This window comes from Sapajus apella, unplaced genomic scaffold (assembly GCF_009761245.1).
Source record: "Sapajus apella isolate SASKATOON/1434 unplaced genomic scaffold, GSC_monkey_1.0 scaffold10, whole genome shotgun sequence".
NCBI lineage: Eukaryota > Metazoa > Chordata > Mammalia > Primates > Cebidae > Sapajus > Sapajus apella.
In genome coordinates, this window is record NW_022436950.1 from 17,322,697 (window position 1) to 17,337,077 (window position 14,381).

The 14,381-nt window shown below is 47.2% G+C and overlaps 2 protein-coding genes across 2 annotated transcripts in view; both read right to left on the reverse strand.

The window, feature by feature from the left end:
- The window catches only part of SGPP2 (sphingosine-1-phosphate phosphatase 2), a 258,416-nt gene extending 254,828 nt beyond the window's left edge, over nucleotides 1-3,588 (reverse strand). Inside the window, exon 1 of the mRNA XM_032278042.1 lies at nucleotides 3,504-3,588. The gene's annotated coding sequence lies outside the window, so the exon portion shown is untranslated. The remainder of the gene's footprint in view (nucleotides 1-3,503) is intronic.
- On the reverse strand, nucleotides 476-10,106 carry LOC116552019. The gene is given in 8 exon segments (XM_032278799.1): nucleotides 476-865; nucleotides 1,227-1,314; nucleotides 2,881-3,476; nucleotides 3,478-3,684; nucleotides 3,686-3,969; nucleotides 9,158-9,253; nucleotides 9,338-9,483; nucleotides 9,971-10,106. Coding segments are annotated over 8 exon segments (1,773 nt in total). The 3' UTR covers nucleotides 476-645.
- Between the last annotated feature and the right edge of the window lie 4,275 nt (nucleotides 10,107-14,381).

Sequence of the window (14,381 nt, forward strand, 5' to 3'; positions counted from 1 at the left end):
CATAATAAAGTGAAACTTCAAAATCTTAAATGTTTTGCCCATATGCACACTATATGCAAACATATAGGCCTTCAGAACTTTTTTTGGTCACTTGGTGTGGAGGTCACACTAGCCCTCCTGTTCCTGTGCTTCTCTTCTCCCGGATATTCTGTTTTCAATATGTCCTACATCAGCATTAGGTCTCTTCTCAGCCCACAGCTACTCAGAGCTTAAAGCACAAGAGCCCAGTTTAACACTGTGCATAAACGCACATTTTCAGGCTTTTCACAGTCATACAACTAACTGAGGGAGAGAGGACAGAAAGCCACTTCCTACACAGTCAGGTTTGTGACACTCTGCAATGTTCCAAGACCAGACTAAGGCCTTCTCCTGATGTCCCCTGAACCCACCCTCTCTGATCACCACCCCATCACAAAGTGAAATGCTTAAAAAAATTGAAAGAATAATATCATCACCCCAAGTAATAATTGCAAAATTTAAAACTAGAAAATGGAAAGTAGTGGGTTTTAATGAACTTCACTTAAAGCCCCTTAAACTGAAGACATTACATTCACCATTAGTATAGAGTAAAAAAATTATTTTCAAATGTCATAGAAACAATATGTGTAAGTCCTCTTCTCCACCTCTTTTCTTTACATTGGTGATTTACTGGTGTCTCTCTTTCCTTCCTTCTTTTTCTTCAGCTTGCTTCAATCCATTCATCCTTTTCGCAAACATTCCCTGGGGGCATCTTGCTGTCGTCTGCAGAGAATCTGAAGAAAAAGTAGGAACATTCCCAACTTGTGGGAATCCAGAACATTCCACAGCCATCTTTTCTTGTGTTGAGGAGGAAGGTAGGTTCCCTGCTCGTAGGGTGAGGCCCAACCTGAGAAATCCGGGCGCAGACTTTCTGGTTAGGAATATCTGAACACCCCTCAGATGGTCCGCCCTCAAGCCCCCCCCCCCACTCCTGTCACCTATTCAGTGCTCCTTAAGCAAGCTGTTTCTTGCTACCCGGTCCAGCTGATCTATTTGTTTTGATTAAATCAAGAAGACCTGTCCCACGTTGCCCCTGGAGTTTCAGCTCCCTGCATGTGTATGTTAAAAGTTTAAGTGGACCAAGCGAGTGAGGGAGCCCAGGAACTCGGTTTGAGCCGCACTTTGAAAGTCTGTTAATCTGTTTGACAACTTCCCCGCCCCGCCCCCGTCTGCCTCTGTGAACTCCTGTGCACCAACGAAATAGCTACCTCGATTTGCTGTGGTCAGCGGCAGGAAAACAGCAAGACTCACCTATGAGTTTGTGTCTTCGTCCTTCTTTAAATTTCGGCAATATTTCTGAGAGAGAGAGAGAGAGAGAGAGAGAGAGAGAGAGAGAAATACTGTTCAGTTCAAAAATTTGCTCCAAATGATATACAAGGAAAAGGCTGGGGCTCGGTTTGCACCCTGAGATGCGCGCTGCAGGGGTTCCGGGGCTCCGCTAACAAAAGCACAAAGCGTGAACGGCTTGGTGATGGCTGTTTTGTCTCCCTCGGATGGAGAGATGAGATCACAATTTTCAAGAAGAGAAGGAACCGCCGCTGCCAGGCCGCTGAGGCTGCCACTTCCCCTCCCTGCACGGGTCCCACATTACATCATTGGTGAGCTCTGGCTTGGGGGTGGATGGGTGACAAGGAGGCTTCGCCAAAGACCCAGCCCCAGACCGGGGAGGATAAACAGAACCACACCGGTGGGGAGGTGGTGCCGAGGAAGAGAAAGAAGGAAAACTCAGGACCCGGTTTCCTGCCACGAACCTGCGTGGGGGGCGGGGAGTTGCTGGGGTGAAAAGCAACATCTTTATAAAGCAGCCGCACCCCAAATCTCCTTACCGCGCGCCACCGGGCCGCACTCAACTCCCAATTCCAAGTCCAACTAAAGCCTATATCCAAAGCTGCCGGGAAGGCTGCGTTGAGGGTGCCGAAGGGGACTGCTGAGGCGCCCAGGGACGGGGAAGGACCGCGGTGCACGCGCCGGGGGCTGGGGGCGGGGAGGCGGGAGGGGGAGGCGGTCGCCGCTGCGCCCCCGCCTGGCCCAGCCAGTGGTGCCTCCCCCGCCAGGCGACAGCAGTCAGAGTGGGGGAGGCAGAAGCGCCTCCTCCCCGCCCGCAGCCCCGGCGGCGGCGCAGGGGGAGTAAGGCACCTCACCTAGCCCCCGATGAGGGGCGGATCATGCCATGGCAGCGCTGGCGAGCGACAGCGGCGGCAGCCAGCAGAGCCCGAGCGGCAGCTCCAGGAGCCGGGAGGGAACTGGGGTCGCCGTGGAGGGATCCCCGGACTGCGGGGACGCAGCAGCCCGGGACGCCGCGGAGACGGTCCCTGGCCTCCCTCAGCTCGAGGACTACGAGTGCAAAATCTGCTACAACTACTTCGACGCGGACCGGCGTGCGCCCAAGCTGCTGGCGTGCCTGCACACCTTCTGCCAGGAGTGCCTGAGCCAGCTGCAGCTCCGCGCCGCCGCCGCCGCCGCTGCCGCCACTGCCGCGCCTGAGCGCCCGCCGCGCCCGCCGCCCTGGCTTGGCCCGCCCGGCGCCATCGCATGCCCTGTGTGCCGCCACCGCACGCCGCTGCCCGACAGCCGCGTGCACGGCCTGCCCAACAACACCAAGCTCGCCGAGGCCTTCCCGTTGGCTCTGCGCGCCGCGCACGACCCGCTGCCTCAGGACCGCCTCCCGCCGCTGCCCGCGCGCCTGCCCGCGCCCGCAGCCACCCCGCCGCCCACCCCGGCCCCGCCACCGCCGCCCTCTCCTGCCGCTCCGCAGCCGCCGCCGCACGCCGAGGACGAGGCCCCCGGGTCTCGCGCCCGCCCCGGCCTACGCGCCCCGGGCGCCTACGACAGCTGCCAGAACTGCAAGCGCGCGGCGCTCACCGCTGGCTGCGTGTGCGTGGTCTTCTCCTTCCTCTCCATGGTGGTGCTGCTCTTCACCGGCCTCATCTTCGTCAACCACTACGGCGGCGGGGGACCCCCCGGAGGCGGGGCGCCCCCTGGCGAAGCACCGGCCACCGGGTCGCCCTCGCCCTCGCCCGTGGGGCCCATCTGCCTGTCGGTGGCCAGCATCCTGGCGCTCTTCTCGGTCGTTGTCACCTGGGTCATCTGCTGGCTCAAGTATCGGCCCGAGGGTGCGGCCGCGGACTCGGCGGGGGGCAGCGGCGGCGGCGGCGGCGGCCCGCGGGTACGGGCGGCAGCGGGCGGCGCGCGGAGGAGCGACACGTAGCCGGGCCGCGCCGCGGACCTGGCGCCTGCACCTCCAGCCCCGCGCGACGGAAGAGGGGGCCTCTGGCTCGGTGCGCTCGAGCTTCTGCGCCCTCTCCCTGCGGCCCCCGGACTCTCCCGGACTCACATCCCCTTCCAACTCCGCCACCGCGGGGCCTCAGTTTTCTGTCCCTCGGGCTTCTGTTACTCCTCGTCCTTCGAGGGGTACCAGAGAGGGAAACTGACCAGGTGGGGATGCTGGTGGGGGGTCCCTTTTGCTCGAACTGTGCAAAACTGACCTCTGCGTTATGCATCACCTTCGTCCTCGCCAGAGTGTGCGGCCATCCCTCCCCAGAGCATAAAGATCTGCAGAGAGGAGGCAAGGGGAGGGGGAGCCCCGCCGCCCCGCCCGAAAGCGGGTGTTCTGGCTGCCAGGACTTGAGAGTTTCTTTAAAGGTGCAGCTGCGCGCGCGCAAGTGGATCTGTGGCGGCTGTGAATGGATTTGAATTGCCCGGAGGAAGAATGAAAGGGATGTAAACATGAGAGGTAAAGGGTACCCTACTTCCTAGCGGTCCTGGAAAGGGAGACACCCTGAGAGCTGAGAGTGACGGACACTCCCTGCAGGCACAGCGCGGGCGTAGCCGGAGCTGACGGAAGAACCAGCGGGCCGCAGCTGGGCTCGTTGGGGCAGGTGCACGGCGCGCGTGCGCGCTCGGGGCGGACTCCGCGCAGCAGAGGTGGTGGCGCGCCCAGGGCGGTGAGCCCTACTTACCCACGACCGGGTGTTGTCTGGAGCAGAGCCCAGAAGTCTCATCTCCTGGAAGCTTGTGGTTGTTTTATTCACGGTGTTACTGCCAGGAAGTCATTTCATCTTCTGTTAACTGGACTCAGGGAGCTTAAGAGCCTGTTCTCCCTTCTCTCAAAAGTGACTTACTGTTGCCCCCACCTGGAAGATACTGAAAGATATTCACGCCGAATATGAACTAGATTTTCTCCTTTCCCTCGCCATTTTTTCTCAATTTCATTTAAGATATAATTTATTTTTCAATATATAAATCTGGAAATTTTTGTGCATTAAGATTTCCAGAAAAGTTGTTTGATAAGCAGTGACATTAGTTCCATACCTCGTGTCCAAATACATTTCGAAATTAGGAGCAGAAAATAAAGGCCTGTTGGTAATTGATTCAATATTTTATACTGTGAAATAACTAATGACTCTTAATTGTCTGATAAAATATAAAATAGTGCCCAAAGATGAAATCAACTAACTGAAGGTCTTTCTGCCTTTGATTACAAACATATATATCATATACACATATTAGAAAGTATAATATGATTTTGAATTTAGCTGTTTGATATTGTGGGAATTACTGAAATGTTCACATACAGTCACATGAGTTGAAAAAGAATACATATCTATCTCATTTTGTAATTACAAAGATGAATTACCAGTGTATGTTGCAAGTGGGTTAGATGCCTTTTTTAAAGAAGGAAAAGTGTTCCAAATGTATTTTATATGAAAACATTCTTTATTCCATCTTTTGAAATTTGGAATAAGAAAAAGTTTTCATGCTTAAAAATCGCAGAAGCTACTGAAGGTATGCTGTTATTCCTCGAGTATTTATGCAAGCTGTCTGCATGATATCCTGACACTATTCTATTAATTGAACTTGAATTGAGCATTTTTATCTATCATAGGGGTGAAGTAATTTATTGGCCGTTGATAAGTGGGTTGGCTGCAATGTAGAAACTACAGTATGAAGTGTTTTATGTCTGCATTGTCTTAATAATAAAAAAGAGGTATTTATAGAAAAATCTATTTTATGACATTAATTTCATGGTAAAAGTGCTCCATTACTTGTATGGCACTTTTCTTTTTTAAATATGTCCCCATCTAAATCCAAATTTCACATTTTTAAATGGGGCTGAGCGAGAAATAACTCACACATGGAAATGCACATTGCTAAAATGAGTGTTTCGTGGGATTATTTCTAGGAGTTAATAGGAGCCCAGTGAGATCTGTTGTATTCCAAAGAGAGAAGTAACTTACATATTACTACCACAACATCTACTAAAATTGAACTCTGTTGTTAGATTTTGTTCTGCTTTCTAGGAAATGTTTTTAGGTTTCTATTGCTAAAAATCGCTTTTCAGAGATTAGTTTTAATTTATTTATACCCCCATGTCTCTATAGTTTTACTTCTATATCCATTTTTACCTTTTATTCATTCTTTGTTTACCTTCATTGCTGAAATTCTGTTTCCACTAAAAACTGTTAAGTTGCAGAAGTATAGCTACACATGTATATATGTGCGTATTAAGTATATGTATAAAGATGTATCACGTATAAAATATATGCATACTAGCAACAACTTGGCTTTGTGGATGTAACGATTTGCACATGTGTACACACACATGAGTTTTTTATGTGTGTTAAACTGGCAACCTGGAAGTCTGTTTAAAGTTACTTTGGGCACCAGCTTTCTTTTTAATTTGTGTTCCAGAAAAATACACCAATAATGTAACCTAAAAGATTCCTCATAACTGGGAAATACATTCTTGAATCACCTCAGTGACAACAACAGCCACATTTTGCTTCTCTTATGGATTGCATGTGTAAATTTCATCTAATTAAAATTTGAGTCAGAATACTTTTAAATCAAAGAGACACACTTAGTGGCTCAGTATCTAAACACGGTGAGATATTCTCTGTGGCTTACCATGCTTGATTGCTAATTTCTGATTTTGTTACCAGGAATTGAGTGACAGGATGTGATCATGGGAAATATCTGTCTGGTTTCTCATGGTTATCTGGTATTCAGGTGTCTCTCTCACCTCTCTTCATTCAGCAGATTTGATTTAATCATTTCTATTCACTTGGAAGGACCTGCACACCAGTACCTTAGACAAAGCAGGAGTTTAAGAAGTAATTGTTCAAATAACAAGTGAGTTGTCTAGAGGACTCCTGGTGAAAATGAAGTGTTTTTCTCCCTTCCCATGGTTACTTTCATCATCTTGGAAAAGCTTGATTCAATCCTGGACACCTCTTCACCTTATGAGTGAGAACTACCAAGTAGAGTCACTACAAAAAACCCAGCCTGGCCTGGTCTTCGTACCTGGTCGGAAACTCCTGGTCCCCATGTGCAGTGTTCTGCCAAGGTTCTGGGACTACAGGTTAGAGTTATCGGTGAAAGAAACTTATGATGCAGATGATGAACTAAACATTCAGCCTCTGAATACAATAGGATTTAGTGAAGAACATGCACATCTAGACAGCATATTGGGTTTGGGGTCAGTATCTGCAACCAGGAGGTATAAGACTGAATACTCGTTCTCTCTTTAGTCAGAAAGGCCATGAAAACTCATTTAACCTCTTTTGAGTCTCAGGCTCAACATCTATAAAATTAGGGGTGGAGAGTATCATCCCCACCTACCTCATGGAATTGATGTGAAGATTTGTACACATAAGAGGATAAATTCATGAAAACTCTTTGCAAACTAAAGCCCTATATGGACCTTTCTTTCGTTTAGGTCTCCAAGGGTCTAATATTACCTCCCCAGAGAGGTCTGCCCTGACCACTCTAATCTCAGGGGATATCTATCCCAGCTTTACTCTCTCAATAAGCTTTACTTTATTTAATAAGTGTTATGCTGTTTGCAGTAGTCTTACTTATCAGTTGCATTTTTCAGCAATCCCTGCAACCAGAATGTAAAGACATGAACAGGAACTTTGTCTATCTGGTCATCCATTTGATCCACAAAGCCTTAACCAGTTCTGGTCACATAGTGAGTGACTGCTAAAAGTTCTGTTGAGTCTGCTGAAAGGACACTCTGGAATGAATGTTAGGTGACTTGGCTTCCCAGACTCACACTAACCTGGGAAGCTGAGGTAAACAGTTTCCTTTACTTCATAAGAATTTTTGAAAGGTGAAAAAATATTATGGAAAGCACCTTGAGTTTTGAGAAAAATTAGCACTATAACAGTGGAACTCTCACTGTTTTATATTCAGTGACAGGAACCACTAAAGAGACTAAAGGATATTTGGCCTCCATTTTTAATCATTTCTGCACTGTGTGACATTTTAAGGTATCTTTGTGAACGTGTCTACATTGTCGCCTCCAAGGCTAGCAGCACCTGTGTAACTGGGACTAAAGCACATTGCAGTGGAATTTCCAACATGAGAACAAGATCTATTAAATTTCTTACTATTTGTTACTCTCTGTTTTATTAAGTATTCAATCTTTGCCATTTTAATAAATCATTCTTCATAGAATTGATAATTTTAAAATCTTGATAACTGAGCAACCCTCCAGTTATTCTGTGATTCAACTCGCACCCTCTTTAATCATTGAATTTCTGTTAGGTGATATTTGTATTTCACATTTCTGCTATTATACAAAGATAATGAAATTCACATTAGGGACAATGAACTGCATGCTTGCTAAATATGCATTACACTTCTTGTTTTCAAATCATGTTTTTTAAAATTGTATTTGTTATAGCGTGAGTTTGAGGAGTAGCTAATATTTACCGTAGTAACTATTTCTGAAATGAGTGTTAGAAATGACTGCAGCCAGATCTTAGTTTGAAGTTATGTAAATGAAGAAAGTGTAAGAGATTGCATTTATCCTCTGCTAGATATCTCTTTTGATTTTCCATATAAGATAAGCTTTGTAATATATATCAGCATTGTTTTCCTTCAATCAGGTTTGATTCTAAGCCTTCTGTACTCTTATGCAGACTAAAATATGCCAAAGAAAAGCAAATTTGTTTCTGTGATAAATTCACAACTTCTGATTATAAAATACACTTGGAGAAGTAAGAATGTTCAATGTTTCATTTCCAAGAATATTCCTAGGAGCTGAGGAAGAATGTGCACACTTCCTTTTTTTTCTTTTTAAAAAAAGTTCTGTGCATGTAAAATTGGATTATCTTTGGTTTAGAAATACCACATCTCCATGGGGTTGAGTGGGGGATATTGAAGTGGGAAGAGAATGGAGAAAATATGCAAAAAGTTCTTTTAGCCTCTAATCTTACAAAACATACCACAAAATAAGCAGAAGAGAGCATGTTTAATCACTGAAAGAATAGAACACTTTTGTTTCAACAGCTATGATTTCAAGAACTGTGGTAATATATGGTCCACTCAACTATCTCATAGCACATAAACAAGTATTCTCCATCATATGTGAATAACTCATTTGTGTCACTACTGTGTGGCTTTAAAAATATTTTGTAGTTGAATTTGAGAGGTAGAGAGCAAGTTCTATCTGACGCAAAGTTTAGGGAAGAATTAACTTCAAGTGAGAATTAGAAAGTATTTGCTTGGGAAAAAAATCAGAGGGTCAAGCTCTGCCAGGCAAATAATTTGTCCCTAGAAGCTCATTTCCTATTAAATTAACGCATAGCAATTTATCCACCGATGTGAGCCTTATGGAGGCTCTCAACCCTAGTCACATATTAGAATTATCTGGAGAGCTTTAAAAAATGTACTGAAGCACCCTTCCTCCCCAGAGACATATATTTAATTGATCAGGGCAGTGGAGAAGGAGATGCATCGGTATTTTTTTAAAGGCACCCCAAGTGAGACTATTGTGCAGCCAGATTTGAGAGCCATTAGATTTAACGTATTTATTGAAAGGCAACTGTCTTCCTAATCTCACTTTAATGAACTAAACGCCACCAGGTGCCCTGTCTTAGAAACCGATTGGGAGATCCTGAAGCAATGCTTAGGATTTTGGATTTTGAAAGTGGGCTTGGATCACCAAAGCAGGGTTATTTAATCGTTGCTTCTGTCTCTCTCTCTCTCTCTCTCTCTCTCTCTCTCACACACACACACACACACACACACACACACACACACACACACACACACTCCGGGTACCTTTGGACTCCCAGGAAAGTTAAGTAAATATTTGCATCCGCTTTTGGCTGCTGGGGTCTTTTCTCACGTTGGAGAGCGGGGGCTGTTGCTCCTTCCCCTTGCAGGAGGCTTTTCTGTGGGCTTTCCCATCCCCCACAAAATAGGTGAGTGCTTTCCAAGTCCCCTGAGTCAGCAAAATTCAGTGACAACGAGGGGATTTGAGGACGGATTATGCGGATAATCAGGGAAGTCTCGAGGTTAAATTAACAAAACATCGCCAGTGATAGATGTGGGTGTCATCGCCAGTGACAGCTGAAAGGGGAATTTCAGCTTGTCTGCTGGTCGCTGACAGGTGCCGACGACAGAGCTGATGTGGAGCAGAGTCGTGTTTTAAAATACTCGCCAGGAGAGCTGCTAAAAAGACCCTTTTTTAAACAGCAGCCATTCAGCGTGCAAATTAATTCCACGCTCTTGGGTGCAGGTATACTTGGGTTTGCAGTTGGTGGGAGACATGGGATTACCTCCATTTCCTTTTTCTGGGGGGGGGGGGATACAAACTGGACTTTACCTGAGGGTGCACACGCCGACGGTGGCTTCCTGCTGAGCTCAAGGACTCTCAAGGGAAGAGGAGGGCACGCGGGCCAAGGACTGGGTTCCTGCTTACTCTGCGACCGTGGCCAGGGCAGTCACAGCGACTGGAACGTGGGACACCAGGGGAGGCTCTCAGGTGGGAGGAGCAGAATCCCGCACCCTGGAGCTGGCGGGGTTTTCCTCCCCCACCTGCAGCCTCTCGGGCAGGAAAGGACCCTAGGCTTCCCGGGGTGACAGGCGCTGAGACCCTCTCCTCCGGGCCAACGACACTTTAGGTTGTCCCCTTCGCCCCAATTCCTAGCCCCGTTACGGGTGAGTTTGAGATCAAAAAGGCAGGGGAGGGCTCCGGGACAAATCGAAGGCACAAGGACGCTGTCACGAGCCCACTTGTCGCGCGTGGAGGGAACCAGTGGCCACGGTATCTTGTCGACCCAGTCACTCGCCATCCCGGCTCAGTTTGGTTGACCTTTGTGCGGAACCTGGTATTCGGCCTCACCTGTGACGTCCCCAATTTCTGGGGCTGGGAGGTAGGTTATTTACAAGCGGATGACGTCTTTCATATTCCTAGATGCCCACGGGCCGCTCCCAGAGCCAGCTCGAAAGTTCCGCGTTTGCATCTATTCGTAAAAATTGCAGAGGTGCCCAAAGAAGTAAATTAAGAAAGAAGCCGACGCCGGGTACGGTGCCTGAGGCTGCCCGCGCCCTGCGGAGGGTCGCCTTCGTTTAGTCCCGCCTTTCTCCAGTGCTTTTGGCGCCCAGCAGGGCTTCGAGAACCTCAGCCCCTAACAGCTTCCGAAAACGTGTTCCCCGCCGAAAGTCCCTCATTTCTCTCGGGACTTCCAGAGGTGCAAAGAGCATCTTGACAAACCCTCTCATTGTCCGAGGCCGGGGCAGCGTGACCTGGACAGGAAAGTGGGAGGGGAACTTGGAAACACCTTGGGAGTCTTGAGGTGAGTTTGTGAATTTCTCCCCAGGGGCGGAGCCTGCATCCGCGTGCCCTAGAGCCCAAGACACGGTCTCTGCAGCGACACAGTCCTTATCCCAGACCTTCTATGAAGTCTCCACAATCAGAGGTGGCGGTCGGGAAGAAGGCGAGGTTCGCTGCGGGGCTTGCATCGGAATACGAAGGACTTAGAACGCCCGCAAAGACGTTGCGTTCGAAATGCAGAGCGGATCGGCTGTAACGGGAAGGTGAGAAGGTTGGAATTCTTACTACATATCTTCATCTTCCACCTGCTATTGTCCCTACCGAATTAGAGGCGGAAAGTTGAGGCTGAAGTGTCTCAAGTTCCTTTTTGCATGGAAATATTGGCTAATAAATTTTCCCCGGGAGGGGAAAAAAGGCTGTTTAAAATAAAACACACACACACACACACACACACACTTTAGGCAAGGAGCAGTGGCTCACACCTGTAATCCCAACACTTTGGGAGTCCGAGACCCGAGGATAGCTTGAGGCCAGGAGTTCCAGACTAGCCTAGGCAACACGGTGTGATCCTCTAACAAAAAATACAAAAATTAGCTGGGCATGGTGGCACACGTCTGTAGTCCCAGCTACCTAGATGGCTTGAGCTAGGATTTCGAGGCTGCAGTGAGTTACTATCCAGCCACTGCACTCCAGCCTGGGTGACAGAGCAAGACCCTGTCTCAATCAATCAATCCAAATAAGCAAGCACTTTAAAGTGGGATTATTGGATGTATTTTAAAAGGGAAATGAGGTGAAGTAAAAATTATTTTCAGTTGAGATAAGTTAGTTTGCTGCCTCCTGAAGGCATTAAAGGTAACTTTTGTTGACATTTACTTACTGCCAGAACAAGGCAAACAATGAAAGATTAAGTATTTAGGTAGCTTCTAGACCTCGTGCCTTCTGGGGCTGATCAAAGTAGCAGAAAACTGGGACTTTTAAAGGACCAGGACTGGCAATGTAACCTTGTCCCGATTTCAACCCTAACACAGCAGCTTCCTAGCTGTGTGACCTTGGGCAAGTTAATTAACCTCTCAGTACCTCTTTTTCCTCATTTTGACTAGATATAACCTAATTGATTTGAGCAATAAATAGATGAATCTTTGTAATATAGTGAGAACAGTGCCATTATATATTAAACACTCAATTAACATATACTATTATGATTCACGGTGATCAAGTACTGACTTCACCACCTGTGGATTTCCTTGGCTCTCCTAAGATAGCTTATTCAGCTTATTTGGATGGAGACCCCATGCAACAGGACCAAGAAACAGCAGGCCCTCCTAGCTCTCATGTTGCCCACGCCAAGACACTGAACATGTCCTCTGAGAAATCTCATGGAGAGTGTCAACTGATTCCCAGGACAGAGACTGTGACAGGTGGAAGGTGAGATGGCTTAGCAGTTTGTAATGCTAAGCAGGGCATGGTGGCATCCTCTTCCCTGATGTCCCCATCCGGACACTTGGGTGACTTCTACTTTAAAAGGGTTTATTCCAAGTATTTGTTTTATTTACATTCACCTTTTCCCCTATCTTTCTGCACTTTTGAAAGATTTGAGCAGGCAAAGTCCAAATTCTATTTATTTTAAAATATTGGTAGCAAACCAAATAGGATTTTTCTCAAATCAGTACTAAGTAAGGGTATATGTAATTTGTCTAGCTCATGGTAGGATCATAACTATTGCATTGTCCTTTCTAATGTCTTTTCCCCTACATCAACCACCTACATTCTGCTGCTCTCAAGTATACAAGAATCTCCCCTATAAGGGAAGAGGGAATTGGGGATGCAGATCAATTCTCCCACTGCAAATGTGTCCTTCAAATTGGAAATGGGTCATTCATTGTTGCCTAGTGTAATACCACCTTGATTGCATGCAGAACATCAGTTAGGGTTCATTTTATCACAAATACCTTAGTAATCATATTCTGATGTTTGATGCCTCCCTCTATTTCTCTCTCTTCTTCCAGCGTTCTTTTCAGTTTGGAGCAAGCCTCTCTTTTCCAGGAACTTTTCCTTTTTTCTGTCTCTAAGACCATCCATTCCTAGGACTTTCCTGCTTTTTGAGCTTGGAAAACTTCTAATTTTTTTCTGCCACTCTGCTTTTGAATGTCCCTTGGTCTGGCTCCTGCCCTTCTGAGTCAACCTCCCCCAGTGAAACTCACACAGTTTGCTCTTCTGAAAGTCAAACTGCTTCACCAAGCAGAAGAGTGAAGCAAAGCCCCCATCATGTGACCTTGTACTGACAGACCAGAGATAATCGCTTCTATTACAGGCATGATTCTCATGTCCCCATTATGACAGAGGTACCTGGTCTTTCTGAGAACCTTTTTGGATTGCTTTGAAGATATGAAGATTAGGTTTGGAGATGCCATGAAGATTCCTTTTCAACGTGGGCCTTCTCACCTCTTCCAAGTGGAAGGTTTCTGTTTACTTCTCTGCTGAGCAGCTCTAAGTTATGTATTGGTAGGTTTTACTTTATCAGTGGTTCTTGTGATAAGTAAGAACTACTCTCTGACTGTGAAGCACTATAGAGAAATCTGTAGTGTAATGTCAGGTGGGCATAGTGGCTCATTCTTATAATCACAGTGGCTTTGGGAGCCCAAGGTGGGAGAATGGCTTGAAACCAAGAGTTTAAGACCACCTTGAGACTCCATCTCAAGAAAGAAAAAGAGAGAGGGAGGGAGGCAGAGAGAGAGAGAGACAGAGAGAGAGAGAGAGAGAGAGGTAGAAGAACAACAAGAACAAGAAAAGGAAGGAAGGAGAAAGAAAGAAAGAGAGAGAAAGAGAGAGAGAGAAAGAAAGAAAGGGGAGGGGAGGGGAAAGAGAGGAGAGGGGAGGAGAGGGGAGGGGAGGGGAGGGCAGGGGAGGGGAAGGGAGGGAAAGGAAAGTCAAGTCCCATGGTCTCTTTTCAAGCCTCTACTGCAGGGCCACATGCTGTTGCCTTCACTTCATCTGTTGCATTCCTTGGTTTCAAACTTCTAAGGCTTTCAACAATGTATTCAAAGAATTTGTACTAATAACTTATGGAGCCCTGTGAAAAATATTTCCTCCCAAATTCCTCTCGCTGGTTTATTTTCCATTTATCTCACAAAACTACCAGCCAAGGAATGATGACTGGTTCTTTAGGGTTTGGGGCTCCCCTGGATTCTCTAGAAAGAGGGGTCTTCCACTCCCCTCCCACTGCCAATGTGGTATAGCAGCTCCTCCAAATCACCCAGGAGGAACACACAGACTTGCCCCCACCTTTTGGAGCAGGGCACTCCTAGCTTTCCCAACATCTCCCCTGCCTTGGAGGGAGTTTCCTCTTGTATGGAAAATGAGAGTGACATGTCCCTTAGAGTGGGGGATTTGGACACCAAGAAGGTGAGCTGTCATTTTCTATCAAATAAAAATGCAAATTTTCAGTAGATGGTGGCTAGATGAAGAGGCTTGGGTCCATCCTGGATTTGGGAGCCGCAATCACTGGAAGGGAAGAAGCTACAGCTCGGTAGAGCCGGCCCAGACCTCTCCTGCTGAAATGTCAGCTGCACCCCAGCCTTTCCGGCCCCCCTACTCACGGTCCTCCAAGCTTCTCCAGAGCTAAGCCTCAGTTTTAAAACCAATCTCCTGGCAGGGTGCATTTATATATTATTTTTTGCTATTTTCTGGACCATCAGCTCTGCCAGGGCAAGGACTTTGGTCTGCTTCGTTGCTGTAGCGCCAACACTCGGAACGGCACGTAGTAGAAGCTCAATGAGCATATGTGGAATAAATC